The sequence below is a fragment of the Schistocerca americana genome, chromosome 7 (genome assembly GCF_021461395.2).
Source record: "Schistocerca americana isolate TAMUIC-IGC-003095 chromosome 7, iqSchAmer2.1, whole genome shotgun sequence".
Taxonomy (NCBI): Eukaryota; Metazoa; Arthropoda; class Insecta; order Orthoptera; family Acrididae; genus Schistocerca; species Schistocerca americana.
In genome coordinates, this window is record NC_060125.1 from 425,308,878 (window position 1) to 425,328,792 (window position 19,915).

Here is a 19,915-nt window from a genome sequence, read left to right on the forward strand (position 1 = left end):
ATGCACCTGAAATCATCTCTTGATCTTGGTGATTTTGGACCGTGGTGAACGTTGATGGGTGTCCTGCTCCCATTTCACGTCTCACACTCGACCTACCACTTTCAACCATTTCTACCCACAAATAAACACTTTTACTTGACACGTCATGTCCTCGTATTGTGCTGAAAGTCTACGATAATTTTAAGCCCCTTTCACCCCTTCCTACCAAAGGAAAGCAATCAATTGACGCTGTTTCTCCTTGTTGGAAACTACTAGCAGTCTGGACATGTTTACACTGCCACTGACAGAATGGAGCTGAAGTGACCAGGATCCAAAGGAGTGTGCGTGATTACAGAGGTACTAGCTGTAAGAGTGCATGTCCAGAGAACAGTGTGAGAATTTTAAAGGTATGCTTGACGAAAATTTAGATAATTTTTTAACTTCCTTTGTCCCTTTTTGAAAGGTGTGTAAATGAAAATTGTTAATCCTGTTGTGTTGGGAGAAGAGCCAACACCGTGTAACTAGTGGAGACCGAAATGCACGCGATTTACCTCACGCAGGCTGGCGTGAGGAGGGAAGAACTATACTGACGTGAGGTCTGGAACATGACAAGGAATGAGAATTCAGAAAGCGGAGATAATTAGTTTGACACTTAGTTTTAGTCCATTAATGATGAACGTCGCTCTTGACGGTACATGAGTCACAATATTATCTGTTCAGATTATAGTAACAGAATATGGCGCTTTGCTAGGTCGTAGCAAATGACGTAGCTTTAGGCTATGCTAAACTGTCGTGTCTGCAAATGAGAGCGTATGTAGTCAGTGAACCATCGCTAGCAAAGTCAGCTGTACAACTGGGGCGAGTGATAGGGAATCTGTCTAGACTAGACCTGCCGTGTGGCGGCGCTCGGTCTGCAATCACTGATAGTGGCGACACACGGGTCCGACGTATACTAACGGACCGCAGCCGATTTAAAGGCTACCACCTAGCAAGTGTGGTGTCTGGCAGTGACACCACAAATCTGATGTGTTGCAAAAGTGGTTAACACCTCAGATCGAAACCAAGGGAATCACGGATCATGCGTGATTACTGTAGGATGGAGCTCCAGCATACATTTCACTTCAGGTGCTCGAGCTCCTTGATGAACAATTTTGAGGCCGCTGGCTTGGGTTTGATACAGCAAAATCTAAAGCTGCATTGAACTGGCCAACACAAGGCTCAGACCTGACCATGCTAGACAGATCATTATGAGGAATAATCCATTCCCTTGCTTCTAAACATCCGCATGGGATCAACGAACAATTGAGCAAAAGTTCGGAGAAAGCCATTCCAAGCCTAACTCCTAAGAAGTTCCACAAGATGTCAGGGAGACACAGAAATGCATTGATCTTTGTGTAAGGCATTATGGTGTGAGACAGACCTGCTGGATATATAATTTTTATGTGTTATACTTCAAGATACTCTGCCTAACCAAAAAAGTGGTGCACCCAGAAGGAGAGGAAGAAACGAAATGAAGCAGCACTGATTTGGTTGTAAGAGTGGTGGGGCAAGACCGGCATGAGGCCATTTTGTTAGTGATGGCTGGCTGTCTCCATCAGGTGCAAGCGTACAGTCAGGGGCAAACCTATTGTTCTGCTAAGTGAATTATGGCCCCCTGGGGATTGATTTATGACCCCCTGTGGATAATCCACCCTTCTGAGAAACTTCCCACCCCTTCCCCTCCCTCTCCACCTGCCCCCATACATCCACCCCTCCTCCTCCCTCACACCAACTCAAGCAGAATTATGATATAAAATTAATTGATTAATTAATTAACCCTCCCACTCTGGGAAATACCCCAGCCCGCCCCTCCCTTTCCCGCTCCCCTCCCTTCCCCGTCTGGAAACTGGCAGGAAATTGAATCAGTCTGCGCTGGAGAGGAAGGATCTCGAGACACGGAATTCAAATCAAAACCACTAATGTATTGATGCATATTCTGTAATTAAGTTTGTGGGAGACAGGGCTCCCCAACTTGATTAGAGCTCACGTCTACACAGCCTACCCCTGCTGCCTATGATGTACTTGCTTTGGAATGGAATGATGTGCGGTATAGTAGCCACCGTTTGGGGCATCCCGCGTGTGTGTCTATCGTCAGAACGCCCCAAGAGGGCCAAAGCTACCCAATGTCCTAATTACAGATCAAGTTATTAAACACCATTGACCATGGACGAGACCACAGCCTCCTTTAATCTCCCAGCCTCCAAACAAAACATCAAGTAGCGGCATTCTATTGACTGTCTCTGTTTCCATTAAGAGGCCACACCCTTGTTATCTGTGTGAACCAACGTCTCCAAACACACATACGGAGGTTTTTATCTCTTCTCAGAATACTCTGTTCCTATTGGCTAATCCTTGAGACGAACGGAGATTTGGCACTATTTCGATATCAAAAATAGAGTGATATAATCCATTAACTACCCTATCAAATTGATTGTTTAACAATTTACAGGAGTAAACTAGATAGATTAAAACATTCCATAACGTTAACGTGCCGAGAAACACGCTAATGTTGCCCTCTGAGAGGATTTCGAATTTCGACAGTACGTATGTCTAATGGACAAGAGTATCGGACTATAATTTCGAATTTGATGAAATTAACAGGAAAACCAAGCGGGCTTTAACCTTTGGAGTCAACGAAAGTGGTAAAACCATAAAAGAATGAAAAAAATGAACGGTCACCAGCCCAAGTAGGCACATTAATTTGGAAATATATATTTTAGAAAATTGAATATTAGCTATTGAAGTTAATTTTGTTGAGATATCCCTTTGAATAGCAAACAGGATACAAATTGACACAGTGCACACTGTACTGTGTGTAGCAGCACTTGCCAGCAACAAAAACACCAGTAAATTATAGGGGTAACTTTGAACCGTGCTCACACTAATGACAGCCACACTAAAGAGCATTACTTAATGAAACACTGAAATGTCACTGCATGAACTGCTGAACTAAATTTGGACATGAGGGCTTGTATCATGACTGACAGGAAAATACAAATAAAGATGAATAACAACATAAATACACTGTGTGAGCTCCTCTACATATAGCAGTTTTCCTTAGTAACAGTAATAGTTAAGTTTTTTCTTAATATATGGAGAAGATGATGGGGACCCATAAACTAGTATAGTTTCACTAGTCAAAGCTCTTTGATTATTACAATAGACTATCACTAAAAGCTAATCATTCACTTCACTTGGAGTAGTTCATAAATTACTTTGCAAGACAATAAAATACAACACCGGGCTTAATTAACTTAAGAAAAGTAACCTTTCATGAGAGGTACCAAAAATACACCTTCTTTAAAATTGCGCATAATTTTTCTTCTAACAATATTATCGTAAATCTTTTCATTACAGGTTTATATGTACTTGAACTTTAATTACCTGTGAAGCAGGTAATCTTTACAATAAGATTTACACCATCTTGCACTGTTATCCTAGAAAACTATATCTTACAATAAACTAAGGATACTTTCGAAAAAGTCTATCCAGCTTCACTTTGGTGGTTTTAGCTTTAACTTTTACCACCCATTTTACTTTAGACAAAAATCACTTTTAAACACATGAATGCAAGAATTGTTCATTTAATTCAGGATACCCAATTTTAGTGGCACTTAGGTGAGGACCCTGCATAGGTTCGTGATCGGGATTCAAAATATGGTTGCCGACACGAATTTATGTTTTATGTGATTATTATTGAAACAACAAACAAATCAACAGGTCCATGCCAATATACATTACTTAACTGAATGTATGAAGTTTCTGAAACAATGGCGAAGATTAGTGGCAGGCGCAATGGCGGCCAACTGTACTTACGGCTCTTGATGCGCGAATGCTCCATAAATTCTCTTCTTGGTGTCGGATTTTCAACATATTAGAGTCATTCCATTATGCCGTGAATACCAAATAATAGCCAGATCCACATCCGAGGCAAATCTCTTCTAACACAGCTTCAAATTGCCTCTTAGCACCGTAGAAGTGTATTGTGCTAAGGCTAGCCACATAATGCGTGTCGTTTACACAAAGGAGCCGATCAGTTCAACCGCCGAACCCACCTTTTACATCGCGCCATGCCACTTTCGTTGCGGGGGACTTCCCTACAGCGTTTGGATGTTGCAAATACAAGAGCGCTAAGCATGAACCAGCTTTTAAAAAAGATACTCTTTTTTATAAACATATTCTTATTATAATAGTTTAAAATTTCAACATATTCTTTTGTTTTTGTTCATATATACATTACAAAACTCTAATTTTTATGATCTACATCAAGCGTTTAAAGAACACCGTTACATAAAATAATCCTACTCCTAATCGATATAAATGCTACAACTCACCTCCATCTTACGATTATCCTTCTTCGTAATAAAACATATTTTCAATGTTTTAGTTCACACATAAACGTTATGCAAATCAAGTAATGAAATTTCCGTCACAAGTAGATGGCAGCGCTAAATGCATCCGAGGTCTTGTATGCACTGACGTTTGAGAATGCAAAAACCCTCCTCCATCCCAGCATTTCCACGAAACATATGTGGTGAAAAAAATCCTGCCGATCTCACAAAGTCTTAATCGCGAGGTGCGTGCCATCCACTGACTGCAAGATAGCCCCATACGCGCTGGCCAGGAGATACCAGCACCCGCGCTGCCATGCCAGCAGTTGCATGGCCTTCCACACGCCCGCCATACCGAACGATCAGAGGTTGGACCGACTGTCACCAGCCAGTCAACCGATCAGTTTACATGGATGGGATGATCGTCCAGCGCAAACAGCTGTCGTATTGAATCTTCTCACACAACACAAGTCCACTTCTGTCACCACTCCGCCGGCACACTGGTCACTTCCTGAGCTGTCCACTGGTGTCGGCGAAATCAGACTGGTCGGCGCATTCTTTGTACCTAACCGCCTGTCACAGGCTGAGCTAATCCACAGCATCCGGTCGCCGAAGCTTTGTGACCACTCCCGTCGCCAGTTGCTGTGCGCTGTCAAACAGCTGTGGCTTGGATGTACACAGTATCTCTGACCAATTCCACCCCTACATAGACTCCTTAGTTTAAAAAACCCACTTTACCCAGTCTGAGACAGCAATGTTATTCAGCAAACAACTCGAATTTCTCATGAGGAATTTAAATTTCTTCCTTTTATATGAGTTATTTTCGAAGACAGAAGAAATCGGAGGTTACACGCGTTTTCACATCACTAAGGTATCGTTACTTGTGAAAATACTGTAACAGTATGGCGTAGGCTACATTTGCTCTAAGTATTCCCTCGTCGGGTAAAGAATTCTGTTCTAATCAGCTTCACATCTGTTACGTCCTGCTTCATAGGACTACAATATTAAACTCATTTTTGGCTGGTGACGAAGTGCTAAGCACTACTTGTATCAGATGACACTTAAACCAATGGAAATTTTATGAATAAAAAGTATTCATGTCTTCCAGTCGTTGGCGAAGATAGTGTAGTGCGGGTTCGAGGGCCGCCACGAATAAGATCCTGATAAAGAAAATCCCTGTCGCTGCGACCTTCCAAGAGTGATGTGTTCGGCCTGGTGGCTCTTGAACTTTATCTGGGAGTGCGCCCCTTGGATTAAACGTAGGAACACCCTTGCTGATGCCTGCAAGGGGCCCATGCGTCCAAGCGAAGGAAACCGTGGTCAACACGATCAAAGGCGTGATCAAAATCGACGGGACAAGGGCGCCACAGAGTCAGCAGGCTGCCGCCAGCGCTGTGGGTTCGCGATCGGCGCCAAGTGCCCTGTGAATGTTTTTGTCGCCGCCTAAACTTGTCTAGTCTGGATGGATCATCTGTCCAATTGTGGCCTGAAGACTTTTGCAAAGGATACGGGCGAAAAGTTTGTAATCCGTGTTCAGCAGTGTAAGAGTGCAATAGTCGTGACAGCAGTGTGAACCACTCTGTTTTAGAACCGGTCTCATAACGCTTTCAAGGAAATCTGCAGGGATGGTAAAATCGTCACAGAGGAGGTCTTGAAACATTTGAATACACTGTGGCCCCATGAGGGGATAGAAAGCACTGTAGAATTCATTCGGTAAGCTGTCCACTCACAGTGATTTGTTTGGGGCACCATGTGCCAAGGTTGCTGTTGTCTTCAGCAGTTACGGGGGCCATCAGGGCGTCATCCTGGGCCACTACTCTTAGGACAGGCATATCTCGCAGTATGGCTTCATACTCACAGATAGTGTGTGAGTCCTCGGCATAAAACATTCTGTAACAGTGGACGAATGCTAATGCTGCAGCGATGGCACACTGCATGTCGGTGCGTCCAACTGCAGCTGTCTCTACTAATGTTATAAGGTGGTGTTGCGTCAGCGTCTCCTTCGGTTGACGTGATATACGGACGCTATTTCAGTGGAGATGGTATCCTGCATCCTCGCCCAGACTCGGGCTCCATCAAGCTGTTCCATCGTGAGACAGTTTAGGCGAGATTTAGACGATTAATCATTGTCTGCCCGTCTTGTGATGACGGCTATGTCATTAGTTCCCTTAGTGCTGCGTAATAAAATTCCGACACCGCCCGACGCCAGCACTCTCTGTCGTGGCCATATCTCATGAGCACCCGTCAGAGGGTCGGCTTGGCGCGTTCGAGCCACCAATGTAAGGTGGAAGAATGTGCATGCCGACTCCAGCGGCAGCAGTTCCACATAGCAGCGAACTCCCACTGACGTGTGTCCTCATACAGATAGGAAATGTTCAGTGTCCATGGACCATGGCTTCGGCGTATGAGTTGTCGGAGGAGTACGACTGAAGTGATGTATGCCAAATGATCGGTGAAGCCTGTTGGCCACAGTTCTGCGTCCCTTGTTCAGGTTTGGAGCCCTCAGGAGATGTATGTCCGGCTGAGGCGGCTGGTGGAGTTGTCGATGAAGTATATATAGCCATTACGGTCCCCATAAAGAGGACGCCACTTGTCTTGAAGCACCAGATCTCTCACGAGTGCCTATAGTGATGGTAAGGTAAACTAGTATGGCTTTTGGGTCCAGGACACTAAAATCTCTGCCTATGATGCAGCAGTCCTTATTCCCATGCAGGAGTGGAGCAATTTCATCAGAATAAAAAGTGATCCATTCACTGTGGCGAGATGTTCCTGAGGGTGCTTTTACATTGACAATACGGAGTGTCCCCACTGTAATGGCCAGGCTTCATGCAGATGGCAGATACTGTACATGACATCTGATGCATTGATGCCATCACATTGAAACTTCCCCTTAGAAAAATTAATGAATTACTGTACTGATAAACCCCTTACGTTATTTGATTTTCAAACAGCTGATCAAAACTGAATGCACTCGGACATTTCTCTCTTTACTTATTCTGATCATCACTAAACTGACACACAATATTTTTAGCGCAACTCAATCTGACTTTCAATAATCCCTACAAGAGAATGACCCTGACTAACAATAACCTATACCTTTCATGAATCACTTACCTCACAAAAACCTTCGTTACTCGAGCTACTGCAATACAGCGAGCGCCAATACTGCCAGCTAAATAAAAGATTCTAACTACTGAAGGCACTAACTACTGATAGGCATAGTTAGCAAATGAAAGATTTTGATAGAGAACAAACAATGTATTTACCTTAATAGTGTTCCAAAAGTCATTATATATATATATATATATATATATATCAGCTCATGACATCCAGTCTTACAAATTTACTGTCTCTGATGGACACACGTCCAGATCACCCGCTCTCAAAACTCCGCCATCTCTCTCCCCACATCCACCACTGCTGGCGGCTCACCTTCAACTGTGCAACGCTACGCGCTGTTAACGTCCAACTGCCCAACACTACAATAGCGAATATTACAACAATGCCAACCATCCACAGACTGTACACAGCACAGCCAGTGATTTTCATACAGAACGCTACGTGGCGTTACCAATATAAAAACCTAAACAGGCTACTTACAACATAAGAGGATGGTAGTTCTGCCAGCACCATCACCAGATGGAATGCTATAGGCTGTGTACCCTTAAATGTCCAGACACAGCTCCAGGTGTACTTCTTGAAGGAGCATGATATCCAGGTCCGCCACTTGGAGCATGTCATCGAACTTGTGCGTTTCGATGATAGAGTATACGCCATTGACATTGACTGTATGCACATGGTAGGACTGGAGCTTCTTAAGGCAGAGTACGTAGGTGGAAATGGCGGCCTCTCGGTGTTAATAGAGACAATAGACCACCCATCGTTGTGGCAGGCATGTTTAAGGTGTCAGACACCCTCCCCCTGTTTTTGAGGCGGCTGCGCCATGTGATGGATGAGCCTCAAGGGTGGTGTCTGTTGTGTCTTCTGTCTCCATTTCAGCAGCCCAGTCACCAATCAGGGAAGGGGTCGGTGACGGCGTGTCGTCGTGGGTAATGAGCTCCATCGCCTAGTCTTCATCCTGAGCAGTATCTGTCATGGAGTCGTCTGGGGTGGACGAGGCTGCCGTCTGGTCCTCATCGTCTGATGCCTGCCTTGGTACTGATAAAGCCCATTGGCAACCATGAGCCAGAGACAGTGTTGGCAGCTTGCTCCCTGTCCCCACTCCATTGGTCGTCATCTGTCGCGAGAAGCCTTCCATGTGACGCTTCAGTGACCATTGTATCTGGGACCGCGTGTCCACCCCATCGAAGGGCTGAGGTCAGCACCTTCGGTCGTAAGGCCGACGTCTGGAAACTAAGCCTCTGGCACGGTGACAGTTGTGGTGATGGCAGGCATCGTGTCATTCAAGGGCGTCTCTTCGCGTGGCGCTGTAGCCAGCACGTCGTCGGCGGCTGAGCTCGCGTTTGCGTGAGGCTATGTCACGGGCGCAGTGTCTGCGCACACCCGTCGCACCGCGTCCACGTATTTCAGCGGCAAAACGGTCTACACCCCTGTCTGTACTGGTTCCACACGTAACACCTGGACAAAGCGGCGCTGTACGCAGTTTGATTGGACGTGGTCCCCTTGCCCACAGCTAGAACATGTCCGCAATGTCCGCCATAAATAATGATGGCTCGGTAACTGCCGATGAACGTACGATGTGTTAGCAGAGTTGGATGCTTACCTGTCGGACACCATTGAGAACGTGATACTTTTCAAAGGTGTTCCACTTCTCTTCCATGCAGCCTGAGATCGTGCCTTACGGTCGTAATGCGTCAATGGCGAGCGAGGCCGGGACTTTGAACGGCAGATCGAAGATGTGCGTCATCGCACCCACATACCTGCATGGTCCACGTTTACCGAGCTGACGTTACCGTCAACATGGCAAAAGCGGCAGCCGCTGATGGAACGTCGTACTAGGTTAACACACGCCTCTTTGTTCTTCATCTGCATGTGGACTGCACAGGAAATGATGGACAGATGAATACCTATCAGGTCGTGGGGATCGACATGCATGTTGTCTCTCAAAAACCGTTCGATTTTGTAAGCTTTTGGACGCCTCTAGGATTCGTCGACCGTGAGTTTCACCATCGCCTGGTAGTAAGAGAACACCATATCTAGTCACAGCTATAAATCTCAACTACGATCGCGGTAGCTCGCGCAGGCGAGTAAACAAACACTCGCGCAAAGCACTGCTCGGCTCGCCGCGCATATGCGCCGTGACGCAGCTGAAGGCCGACTGACTGAGCTACACAAGCACGACTCACGACCCGTCTTCACAGCTTTACTTCTGCTAGTATCTCGTCTCCTACCTTCCAAACTTCATAGAATATCTTCTACGAACCTTGTAGAAGGCCTCATTGCTTCTATGCCATGACGTGTCGCCGCTGTTATCCGTGCCAAAGGTGCACATACCGGCTATTAGGTAGGTGGTCATAATGTTCTGGCTAATCAATGTAACTGAAGTCGATTTACAGTAGAATTTTAGGACGTGTACTATTCGAACACTATGAATTACCTCTAAGACAACGATCTATTGACATAATGTCAATATGGTCTCAGGAAGTAACGTTCTTCTGAAACACAACTAGCACTTTACCCGCACGAAGTAATGAGTGGTATCGAATGATTGTTTCCATATTCCTAGATTTCCAGGAGGCTTTTCATACCGTTCCTCGTAAGTGGTTTCTAATCAAGGTGCCTGTTTATGAAGTATCGTAGCAGTTATGTCACTGGATTCGTGGTTTGCTGTCAGAAAGTCACCCATTAAAACAAGATGGTATCTGTTACTTCGGACATGTCCGAAAGAACAGATACCATCTTCATATATATATATGGTTAAGACTCACCGGACATTTGACCATCTTCTTCTGTGCGGATGTACAAACAGTGCCCGAACTCTTACAAGAATCGGTAGTAAAGCCGCGAGTAATGAGTATATGGGCAGGGGCGCTATGAGTATAGTGCGGGACAATAAGTTGCGAATGTGGGTCCCACGACAGGCGTGCCAGAGATAAGTTCCTGCAGTCGCACTATCCTCTGTGTGCTCGTTAGCTTAGATGCCGGCACGGTAGCTCAGCGTGTTCGGTCAGAGGGCTAGCTGCCCTCTGTAATAAAAAAAAAAACTGAGTTAATGGATCAACAACGAACTGAAACGGGTGTCTTTCGACGTCCGCCCAGAGCAGATACAACGAACGAAAACGAACAAAATGAGATTTAAAAAAAAAGCGTGTTCAGTCAGAGGGTTAGCCGCTCTCTGTAACAAAAAAAACTGAGTTAATCGATCAACAACGAACTTAAACGTATGTCTTACGACGTCCGCCCCGAGCAGATGCAACGACCAAAAGCGAACAAAATGAGATTTTAAAAAAAAAAATGATGGATAGAGCGTCTAAACAGGAGATCCCAGGTTCGAGTCCCGGTCGGGGCACAACACATTTTCACTCTCACCGTTGACTTATATCAACGCCTGTATGCAGCTAGAGGTATTCATTTCATTGTAAGAAGTGATACATGACATTCTCCAAAAAAAAAGTACTGAAGGACCTTATATCGTGCGTGCTCGTTTTGACATCGATAGCTCCTGCTCGTTATTAGCCTCTCTGGCCGCAGTAACTTCTCGAGAACTTTTTGGCCTGCAGAGGGTCAGCATTTAATGGCTGTCGCGGCCAGGAGGCGCTCTCGAAGTGACGGGTGGTTGAACGGTGTGTTTGACAGTGGCTGAAGTAAACGCCGTGACGTCGTGTCCGACCGTGTCCTCGCTCGCTGCTAAGAGTTGCGTTTTTGGTCACTGCTGGTTGGGTGGGATTGAATGTCGGCTGGAGCCGTGATGATTGCTCTTTGAAATAGCTATATCTACACAATGCATCAGCCCGACTTGCTCTCTGCATTTGAATTTGCAACAAGCCTGTGTCCACTGTGGTGCCGCGTTGGGTTCCTGTCTGCCGGTTCCAAAAACTGGATGCAGTGGCATCTGGTGTGTAGCACCCGTTGGTTCCTGATTCTTAGTATCTCGCCATAACACTTACTTGATGGCAGCCCTCGGTCGAGTGGTCCTTAACTTACTTTTCGATCTGCCAGAAATTGTGGTGAATGTCCGATTACTGCGTGCTTGATTATATTGTGCCACGTAGTGACTATTCTTACTCGCTATTCTGGTTACCCATGGTGACGTGTAAACATCTTCATTCACGAATACTTTTAATGATCCCACTCAAGTTACATTTCTATGAACGTATGTGACTAAACTAGTAGAGCTTGAGCTAAGTTTGGTTGCATCTATGTTAAAAATTTGTTGCTTATTTTGCAGTTAGATCCTTCATGCGCAACGTTCACTTTTTTACTTTTATTTACCGTGTCTACCCGCGTTGCAAATGAAAATTTTTAGTTAGTGGTTCGTATGTTAGGGGTTAACTTGACGTATCTGTTGTTTATATTATGGGTCCAGCTAAAGAGGCCTGAGTATTATAAGTGCTTTTACTGGGAGTATGTATCTCTCTAAAGGCGATCGCCATCCACACTTAAGTGAAGAAAGAGAAACTGCATGATTCTACGACTCCTATCTATATTATACTCGCTCGCTTGAAACGAGAGGTCTTCCTTCTAATTATCTGCAAACAGCCAAGTGATAGTGGATGGCTGATGTTAACGACCTGTTAGACATTCTGTATTCAGACATAATTGTCGAAGGAGTGTGACTAAATGTAAGTTAAATGTTTATTTGACACTACAGTAGTGAAGCCCTGGTCAAAGTACATAAAATTTTTCTTTAAATTAAATTTAAGTTGTCCTTTTCAAATGTAAAACATCAGTTGGAGAATATGTCACTTTTTTGAAAGAAAAAAAAAACATGTACTGTGACTATGGCTTCAATATTAAAGTGTGAAATAAACATTTACCTTGTTAGCTACTTTCAACATGTTTTTGAAACTAGTAATGTGGAGTATGCAGGTTAATTTTATAGACTTGTGATCTGATAAGATCTCTGTGCTAAGCATCTCTAAATTTTTTTTTATAACTTAATGCTGGTGCCAAAAAATATTTTTTTAAATTTCATTCTGCCATTTCTGAAAAATTGTGTAATATATTTCAACAGTTACGTTGTAAGTTAATTTAATTGATTCTGGGGGTAGCTGCTCAGATTTCCTTACATCATTTTCTATCTTTTAATAAATTGGAAAAATGCACAGATCTACTAAAGAGACTGATTAAATAAACATGTTAGTACATCTGTGGCTCAACATCCTTCCACTCAGCTCCATATCAGACTGCAGCTCTCTGCTGTTCCCAATCTATGTAAATGGTTTAGGAGACAAATTGAGCAGCCCTCTTTGTTTGCAGACGACGCAGTCGTTTACCGTCTAGTAAACTCATCAGAAGATCTAATAGAAAAACGGATTAGGCAACATATCTGTCTTGTGTGAAACGTGGAAATTCACTCTAAATAAAAAACGCCTCAGGTCACCCACATGAGTTCTGAGAGTAATCCATTACATTTCGGTTACACGACAAACCACACAAATCTAGACAGTCAGTTCGCTTAAATATATATTGATTACTATTACGGACAACATAAATTGGATCGATCACATAGAAAATATCGTGAGGAAACAAATTAAAGACTGCATTTTATCGGTAAAGCACTTAGAAGATGCACAGATCTACAAGAGAGACTGACTACACTACTCTTGTCCGTCCTCTTCTGAAATATCCCTGCGCGATGCGGGATCCTTACCAGATAAGAATGCTAGAGATTATCGGAAAAATTGAAAGAAAGGCAGTTCGTTTTTTGCTATCGTGAAATACAGGAGAGAATATCACGGATATGATACGTGAGCTGCGGTGGCAATCATTATAACAAAAGCAATTTTCGTTCATCGAGACATTTTCACGGAATTTCAATCACGACCTTTCTCCTCGGAATTTCAAAATAATTTGTGGGTGGCCACCTACGTAGGGATAAATGATCATCGTAATAAAATAAACAGAGATCCTTTGGGAAGATGTAGGATTTCGTTTTTCCCTCCCACATTTCGAGAGTGGAACGGTAGAGAATTAGTCCGTACGTCGGTTCATAAACCTTCTGCCAAGCACTTGAGTGTGAAGTGCAGAATTGTCATATAGATGTAGATGTAGATGAAGGGCATCCGTTACTTGTTCTTGAATGCAGGCGCAGATGACAGGGAGGTACGATGTTCATGTTGCACAATACTGAAATCCATCCCTGTAGTGGTCAGACATGATCCACGAAAGCTTTTGCAACTAGTATGCCTGCCCACATGTTTTCTCGTAGTTCAATATCGGGCCATTGTCACATACAAATTCCCCTCAAATTTGGGTACAGCATGATTCGAACAGTCGGCCAAATGATGACCCGCAGAGTGGTCTCATTCAAACTCTGTCAGGCCCTGATAACGGAGTCTCACACGTGTAGGCGGCATCTAGGTGTCTCGCACAGTTATCAGCACACGGCACCGTTCACGTTCTTTACACAGGATGGTTGCTATTAAAGTTTAAAACAAGTCGAAGCGAAGTGGATGAGGCTGAGGCAAATATTTTAAAATAAGGCACATGGGCCGCATATGTCGGGGAATACCCCAAAAAGGGATGACAAATGTTGAACCTGTGGCATCTTCAGATGGCATACCTCGCCGCACTTGCAGCATTGGAGGGTATCGGTCTATCGCACGTGATTATAGCAACCCTAGTCAAGTATTCTCGTCGGTTGGGCTCTGAGCCTACGTGCCCGACTCGGCGTGTGAGGGATAGGGCAAGAGTCTTGCGTCTGGAAGGCAGTAATTTTTTCACTGCGTTATAAGTTATGTGTTTATATTGGGATAAGATTATTAGATTATTTACCGGTATGGCGACCTCCTATGACTAATTGCAAAGTACAGTACAACAAAAATCTACCACATTTCGTCACAGATAAGTGAGTATTAGCTTCGGAATTGTGTCGCTAGCAATAAATCATCTATATGTTCCTTACTAAATAAAGTATACAAACAAAACAAGAAGAGACAAAAACAAAGAAACACAGAATTAAAACAGCTTTTGCTGGATTACAGAGAGGACAATAATTTTATAACTTCTAAGTTTACAACAGATCGCATTTGCAAAAGGTGTTAGGTAACAGATTAGCGTAGAGGTGGGATGTGTGGACTGCTCCCTTACCGGCGAGGATAGAATGGACAAGCCCAATCGCTGAGCCTGCGGCGAGGTATGTCATCTGGTGACGTCACATGTTCAGTATTTTTCCTTCAGTTATGTGGTATTGCCCGATATTTGCGGCCCCATGTGTCTTATATTAAATTATTTTTCTCTGCGTCACCTACGTCGCTGCGGGGGTTTTTAAACGTTTATGAGTCACACTGTATACACTATCAGGCCTGATAACACCACTAAACACGAACAACACTAATGTACCCTGATGGCCTTTCTACCAATCTCAGTGGACTGCATTTCTAAGCGTTTACGTAACCTCCTATGCCAGTGTATTTCAGTAGAAAAAAGCTACAATATGAATCATATAGCAAAACATTTACTGCTTTGCAGACTTCCACTTGTCGAAAAGAGTGTTTCGGCATTTCGATCAGTTTATGGTGAAGAAGTTAATACTAGTGAAATGATCACAGACGGATGTGGTACGAAGCCATGTCCATAACTGAAAAGAAGGATTGGGTTTTAACATCCTGTCGACAGCGAGGTCATTAGAGACAGTCATACACACAAAAAAAAACCGTTGCTTTGAATTAAAGCAGATGTAATTCTCGAGACTACATTGTTCAACACGCCTCACTAAAACAAAACAGCTATATGCCTACCATTATTCAATTGGTGAAGTTTGTACTGCTATTTTGTGGTGATATTCCAACAATTTATCTCGTTGCCATTTTTCGCGAAACTAAAAAAGTGGAGAATTGTAGTCATATATGGGTCCGAAACTGAGATGTCTTTGCGACAAGTTCAAGCCAGGACCTTCACAGTCGCGTACAGCTAATTATGATAGTCGCCAGCATTGCGAAATAGCACTGGAATCTGCACAGAAGGTCCTCCAAATTCACGTGCAAAGGCCTTTAATCGGTGATTGCCTAATAAATTTTACTGATAATAGCTGAAGAGACATTCTTCCCATTCAGTATAATCAATGGGGAATTGGAATAACCAAGGAGTAGTTGGAGAGGAGCAGATAAGCTACCGATACTGTGTGTCCGAGATCTGATGCGAAGATTAGTTTAAATAATCGTGCTTCCAAATGGTACGTCTTCGCTGGCCACTCGGGGGAGATAGTGCTATAAATTAAAGAACGACTGCTACTATCAGTTTCAAACAGTTTCTCACCATGTCTGCCAGCATGTCATCCCCTTCTGCTCGCTGCAGAACATTTAGTGAGTACTTTCATGCAACGGTTTCCTATTTAGTTACTGGTCTCTTATAGCAGTGATGGAGTTCAAATGTATGTGAAATATCAGCCCTATACAAGCGGACACAGACTTCTTGTAGTTTCCATTTAACTGTATGTACATATATTCATCGTATTGAAGGAACATATAGTGTAAGACTATCCTTAGCCGAGAAACATTTCATTTAACATTTACTTCCTAAGGAGTCTTAAGAATAAAACTCGACGGGCTTCGAGCGTTTATTCTCATTTATAGCTTGAGACGTGTCAGATTTTTTACATTTGGATAAATCTAAAGCTTTGTGATTAAATCAGCGGAAAGCATCGTAAATGTAAAAGTACAAATCATAAAGCATCTGAAATATTAAACCAGTTCTCGGAAGTATCTCGTTTCGCATGGTAAACAGATACGAATAAATGATTATTAGTAGGAACTTTTTCCTCACTGAGTAGTAAGCTCGTATTAACACAGATGCATACTTTCCTGTAACCGAAGCTTAACGGATGAAATGCCTATCAATACAATCGGTAGCTCAAGATATAATAAGCACTCACCAGCGAACGAAATTATTATAAAACTGGAGTCGAATAAGCATTTAATTTATTTTTCATGACAAAACTTTTCCGTCCATCTACAATTTGAAAAAGAAGAGCTACGCTGGCGGAGAGGTACTCTCCACGCTGATTTCCCCGCTTTTCCACTCTGTATGGCAAAGTTCGTCACTGCTACCATCAAGAGAACGCTTTGTCACCCTGATACAGAGAAACGGTATTTTCTAAAAGCTTCTCAAACCTTCTATAAATTCATAAAATTTCAATCAATAATTTGGCATCCATTCAGCATGTATAGAAGGTTAATCGGACCGTAATCTATCGTTTTCCAAACTGCAGCGACCTCAATATTACATGAGGAGTTACCACCACCTCGGTTCTATTGAATCTCTGGCATTATGGACTAGCCGCCGATAGCGTTGCTATCACTAGAATTAACTACGTTGGACTAAAGGCATCCTTATTTATTAAATTAGCTACAGAGGGGTCAAGAAAATTGCAGCTACTCTTTGATAATCAATATTAATGGAACAAAATGACATACCGTCACAATTCTTGTACTGGGGGAAGGTCGTTTTATGTGTTCAAAGTGACCTCAGTTAGCAGCTAAACAACGCCAGTGTCGCTGATCTACGGCTGTCAGTGTTGCCGGTGTGACAGCCGCACAGGACGCCTCAATGGTTTCTCGTGGCTCGTTCAGTGTAGCTGGCTTCTGTTGATAAACTTCATTTCTCAAGCTCCTCCAAATGCAAGTGCAAAGGCCTTTAATTAGTGATTACATAATAAATCTTACTGATAATAGCTGAAGAGACATTGTTAGGTCTGCAGACCGTGGTGGATACTCAACAGCTACTCCTCGATCTATCCATCATCCAGGTAGATTTTCATCCAAGTAATCTCTGACATCTCTGTGGTACTGAGAAGGAGCGCCATCTTATTATAGGTAAAATGTTTCATTTCCAGACACGTCTCGGACGGCAGGTAAACTCGATGATTGCGGCATATGATAATACAGCTCACAAGTTACGGTTCCTTCAAAGAACAATGGGCCAATCAAACCGCGCGATGGCAGACCACACAACACGTTAACATCTGGTAGATTAACATGTTTGTCCACGTGAACGTGCGGGTTTTCAGGGCACCAGTACATTCAGATGGGGAGGTTTACAGTGCCGTTCAGTTCTAACTGCACTTCGTCAGACCAGATAACCATCCCTGCAAACCGTTCATCCTCGCGAAGCATGGCTTCGAACTGCGTCGTCCTCGCTTATAGCGTGCACTGATCTTGGAATGTACACTTTCCACTTTGCAGCCTTCAGAATTCGTCGTACGCTTGATCGGGATACCCCACATTCACATGCACCCTGCTCCGTACCGACTACTAACAACTCGTGTCCTCTTCATCGTCTCTTCAACTTAGTTTTCTAGCTTATGATGTTAACTCGCTTGTACATGCAAACACGTCTGACAGTGAACTTCAGAAAATAAATTGGCTAACGAATCAACTTCATCAGTGATTGCTTCCAATCGATTTCCTTTCCTTATTGTCTCAATCTGAATATGAGATGTTATCTATTTCCTTACATCCTGCAACTGATACTTTCTTTTTCCTTATCTGAATTCACTTCATTTAAGATCATCGTAGTAAGATGTGATATCTCCTTTATTCGAAAATTAGTCTGGACAATTTCTTTATTAAACCTTACCATTCTCTTTATGTCACAGATTTTGCCTCACTATTCTATCTATATCTCTCTACTGCTCCTTTAGTAGAGGAGGATATTCAGTTTTATCTAACAACCTACCTCCTCTCACTTTTCCTTCAATAATCTCTCTGGGAGCAATCCCTGGTTGTCAAGGATTCGTTCTAACTCCACTAAGAATGCTGCCATTTGGTATATTTGTTGGCACAATAAGTTCGGCTTCGACTCCTCCACTCATGCCTACTCATTCTGCCAGGTTAACTTTCAGGTGATATTTAGCGGTTACACATGTTGCACATCACATGTACGTAAAATGCTTTAAAATTGTGGGAGATTAAATGAACACCAGTATTAGAAATCAACCTTGCTGGCTGTCCAACCTTAGGAAAATAACCACACTTCAAAATCCTAATTAACGCTTTCCTGTTAGCTACTTTAACTATATGTAAATTTACATACTTGGATCTGAGCTCGAAAGTAACTACTATATACAGGGTGTTACAAAAAGGTACGGCCAAACTTTCAGGAAACATTCCTCACACACAAATAAAGAAAAGATGTTATGTGGACATGTGTCCGAAAAGGCTTAATTTCCATGTTAGAGCTCATTTAATTTCGGCAGTATGTACTGTACTTCCTCGATTCACCGCCAGTTGGCCCAATTAAAGGAAGGTAATGTTGATTTCGGTGCTTGTGTTGACATGCGACTCATTGCTCTACAGTACTAGCATCAAGCACATCAGTACGTAGCATCAACAGGTTAGTATTCATCACGAACGTGGTTTTGCAGTCATTGCAATGTTTACAAATGCGGAGTTGGCACATGCCCATTTGATGTATGGATTAGCACGGGGCAATAGCCGTGGCGCGGTACGTTTGTGTCGAGACGGATTTCCAGAACGAAGGTGTCCCGACAGGGAGAAGTTTGAAGCAATTGATCGGCTCCCTAGAGCACGGAACATTCAAGCCTATGACTCGCGACTGGGGAAGACCTAGAACGACGAGGACACCTGCAATGGACGAGGCAATTCTTCGTGCAGTTGACAATAACCCTAATGTCAGCGTCAGAGAAGTTGCTGCTGTATAAGGTAACGTTGACCGCGTCACTGTATGGAGAGTGCTGCGGGAGAACCAGTTGTTTCTGTACTATGTGCAGCGTGTGTAGGCACTATCAGCAGCTGATTGGCCTCCACGGGTACACTTCTGCGAATGGTTCATCCAACAATGTGTCAATTCTCATTTCAGTGCAAATGTTCTCTTTACGGATGAGGCTTCATTCCAACGTGATCAAATTGTAAATTTTCACAATCAACATGTGTGGGCTGACGAGAATCCGCACGCAATTGTGCAATCACGTCATCAACACAGATTTTCTGTGAACGTTTGGGCAGGCACTGTTGGTGATGTCTTGATTGGGCCCCATGTTCTTCCACCTACGCTCAGTGGAGCACGTTATCATGATTTCATACGGGATACTTACTGTACCTGTGTTGCTAGAACATGTACCTTTACAAGTACGACACATGTGGTTCATGCACGATGGAGCTCCTGCACATTTCAGTCGAAGTGTTCGTACGCTTCTCAACAACAGATTCGGTGACCGATGGATTGGTAGAGGCGGACCAATTCCATAGCCTCCACGCTCTCCTGACGTCAACCCTCATGACTTTCATTTATGGGGGCATTTGAAAGCTCTTGTCTACGCAACCCCGGTACCAAATGTAGAGATCTTCGTGCTCGTATTGTGGACGGCTGTGATACAATACGCCATTCTCCAGGGCTGCATCAGCGCATCAGGAATTCCATGCGACGGGGGGTGGATGCATGTATCCTCGCTAACGGAGGACATTTTGAACATTTCCTGTAACAAA

The 19,915-nt window shown here is 43.5% G+C and overlaps 1 protein-coding gene across 1 annotated transcript in view; it reads left to right on the forward strand.

Moving 5' to 3' along the window:
* The first annotated feature begins 15,729 nt into the window (after nucleotides 1–15,729).
* The window catches only part of LOC124622980 (putative inorganic phosphate cotransporter), a 150,454-nt gene continuing 146,268 nt past the window's right edge, over nucleotides 15,730–19,915 (forward strand). Inside the window, exon 1 of the mRNA XM_047148769.1 lies at nucleotides 15,730–15,775. Coding sequence (XP_047004725.1) covers nucleotides 15,730–15,775 — 46 coding nt within the window. The remainder of the gene's footprint in view (nucleotides 15,776–19,915) is intronic.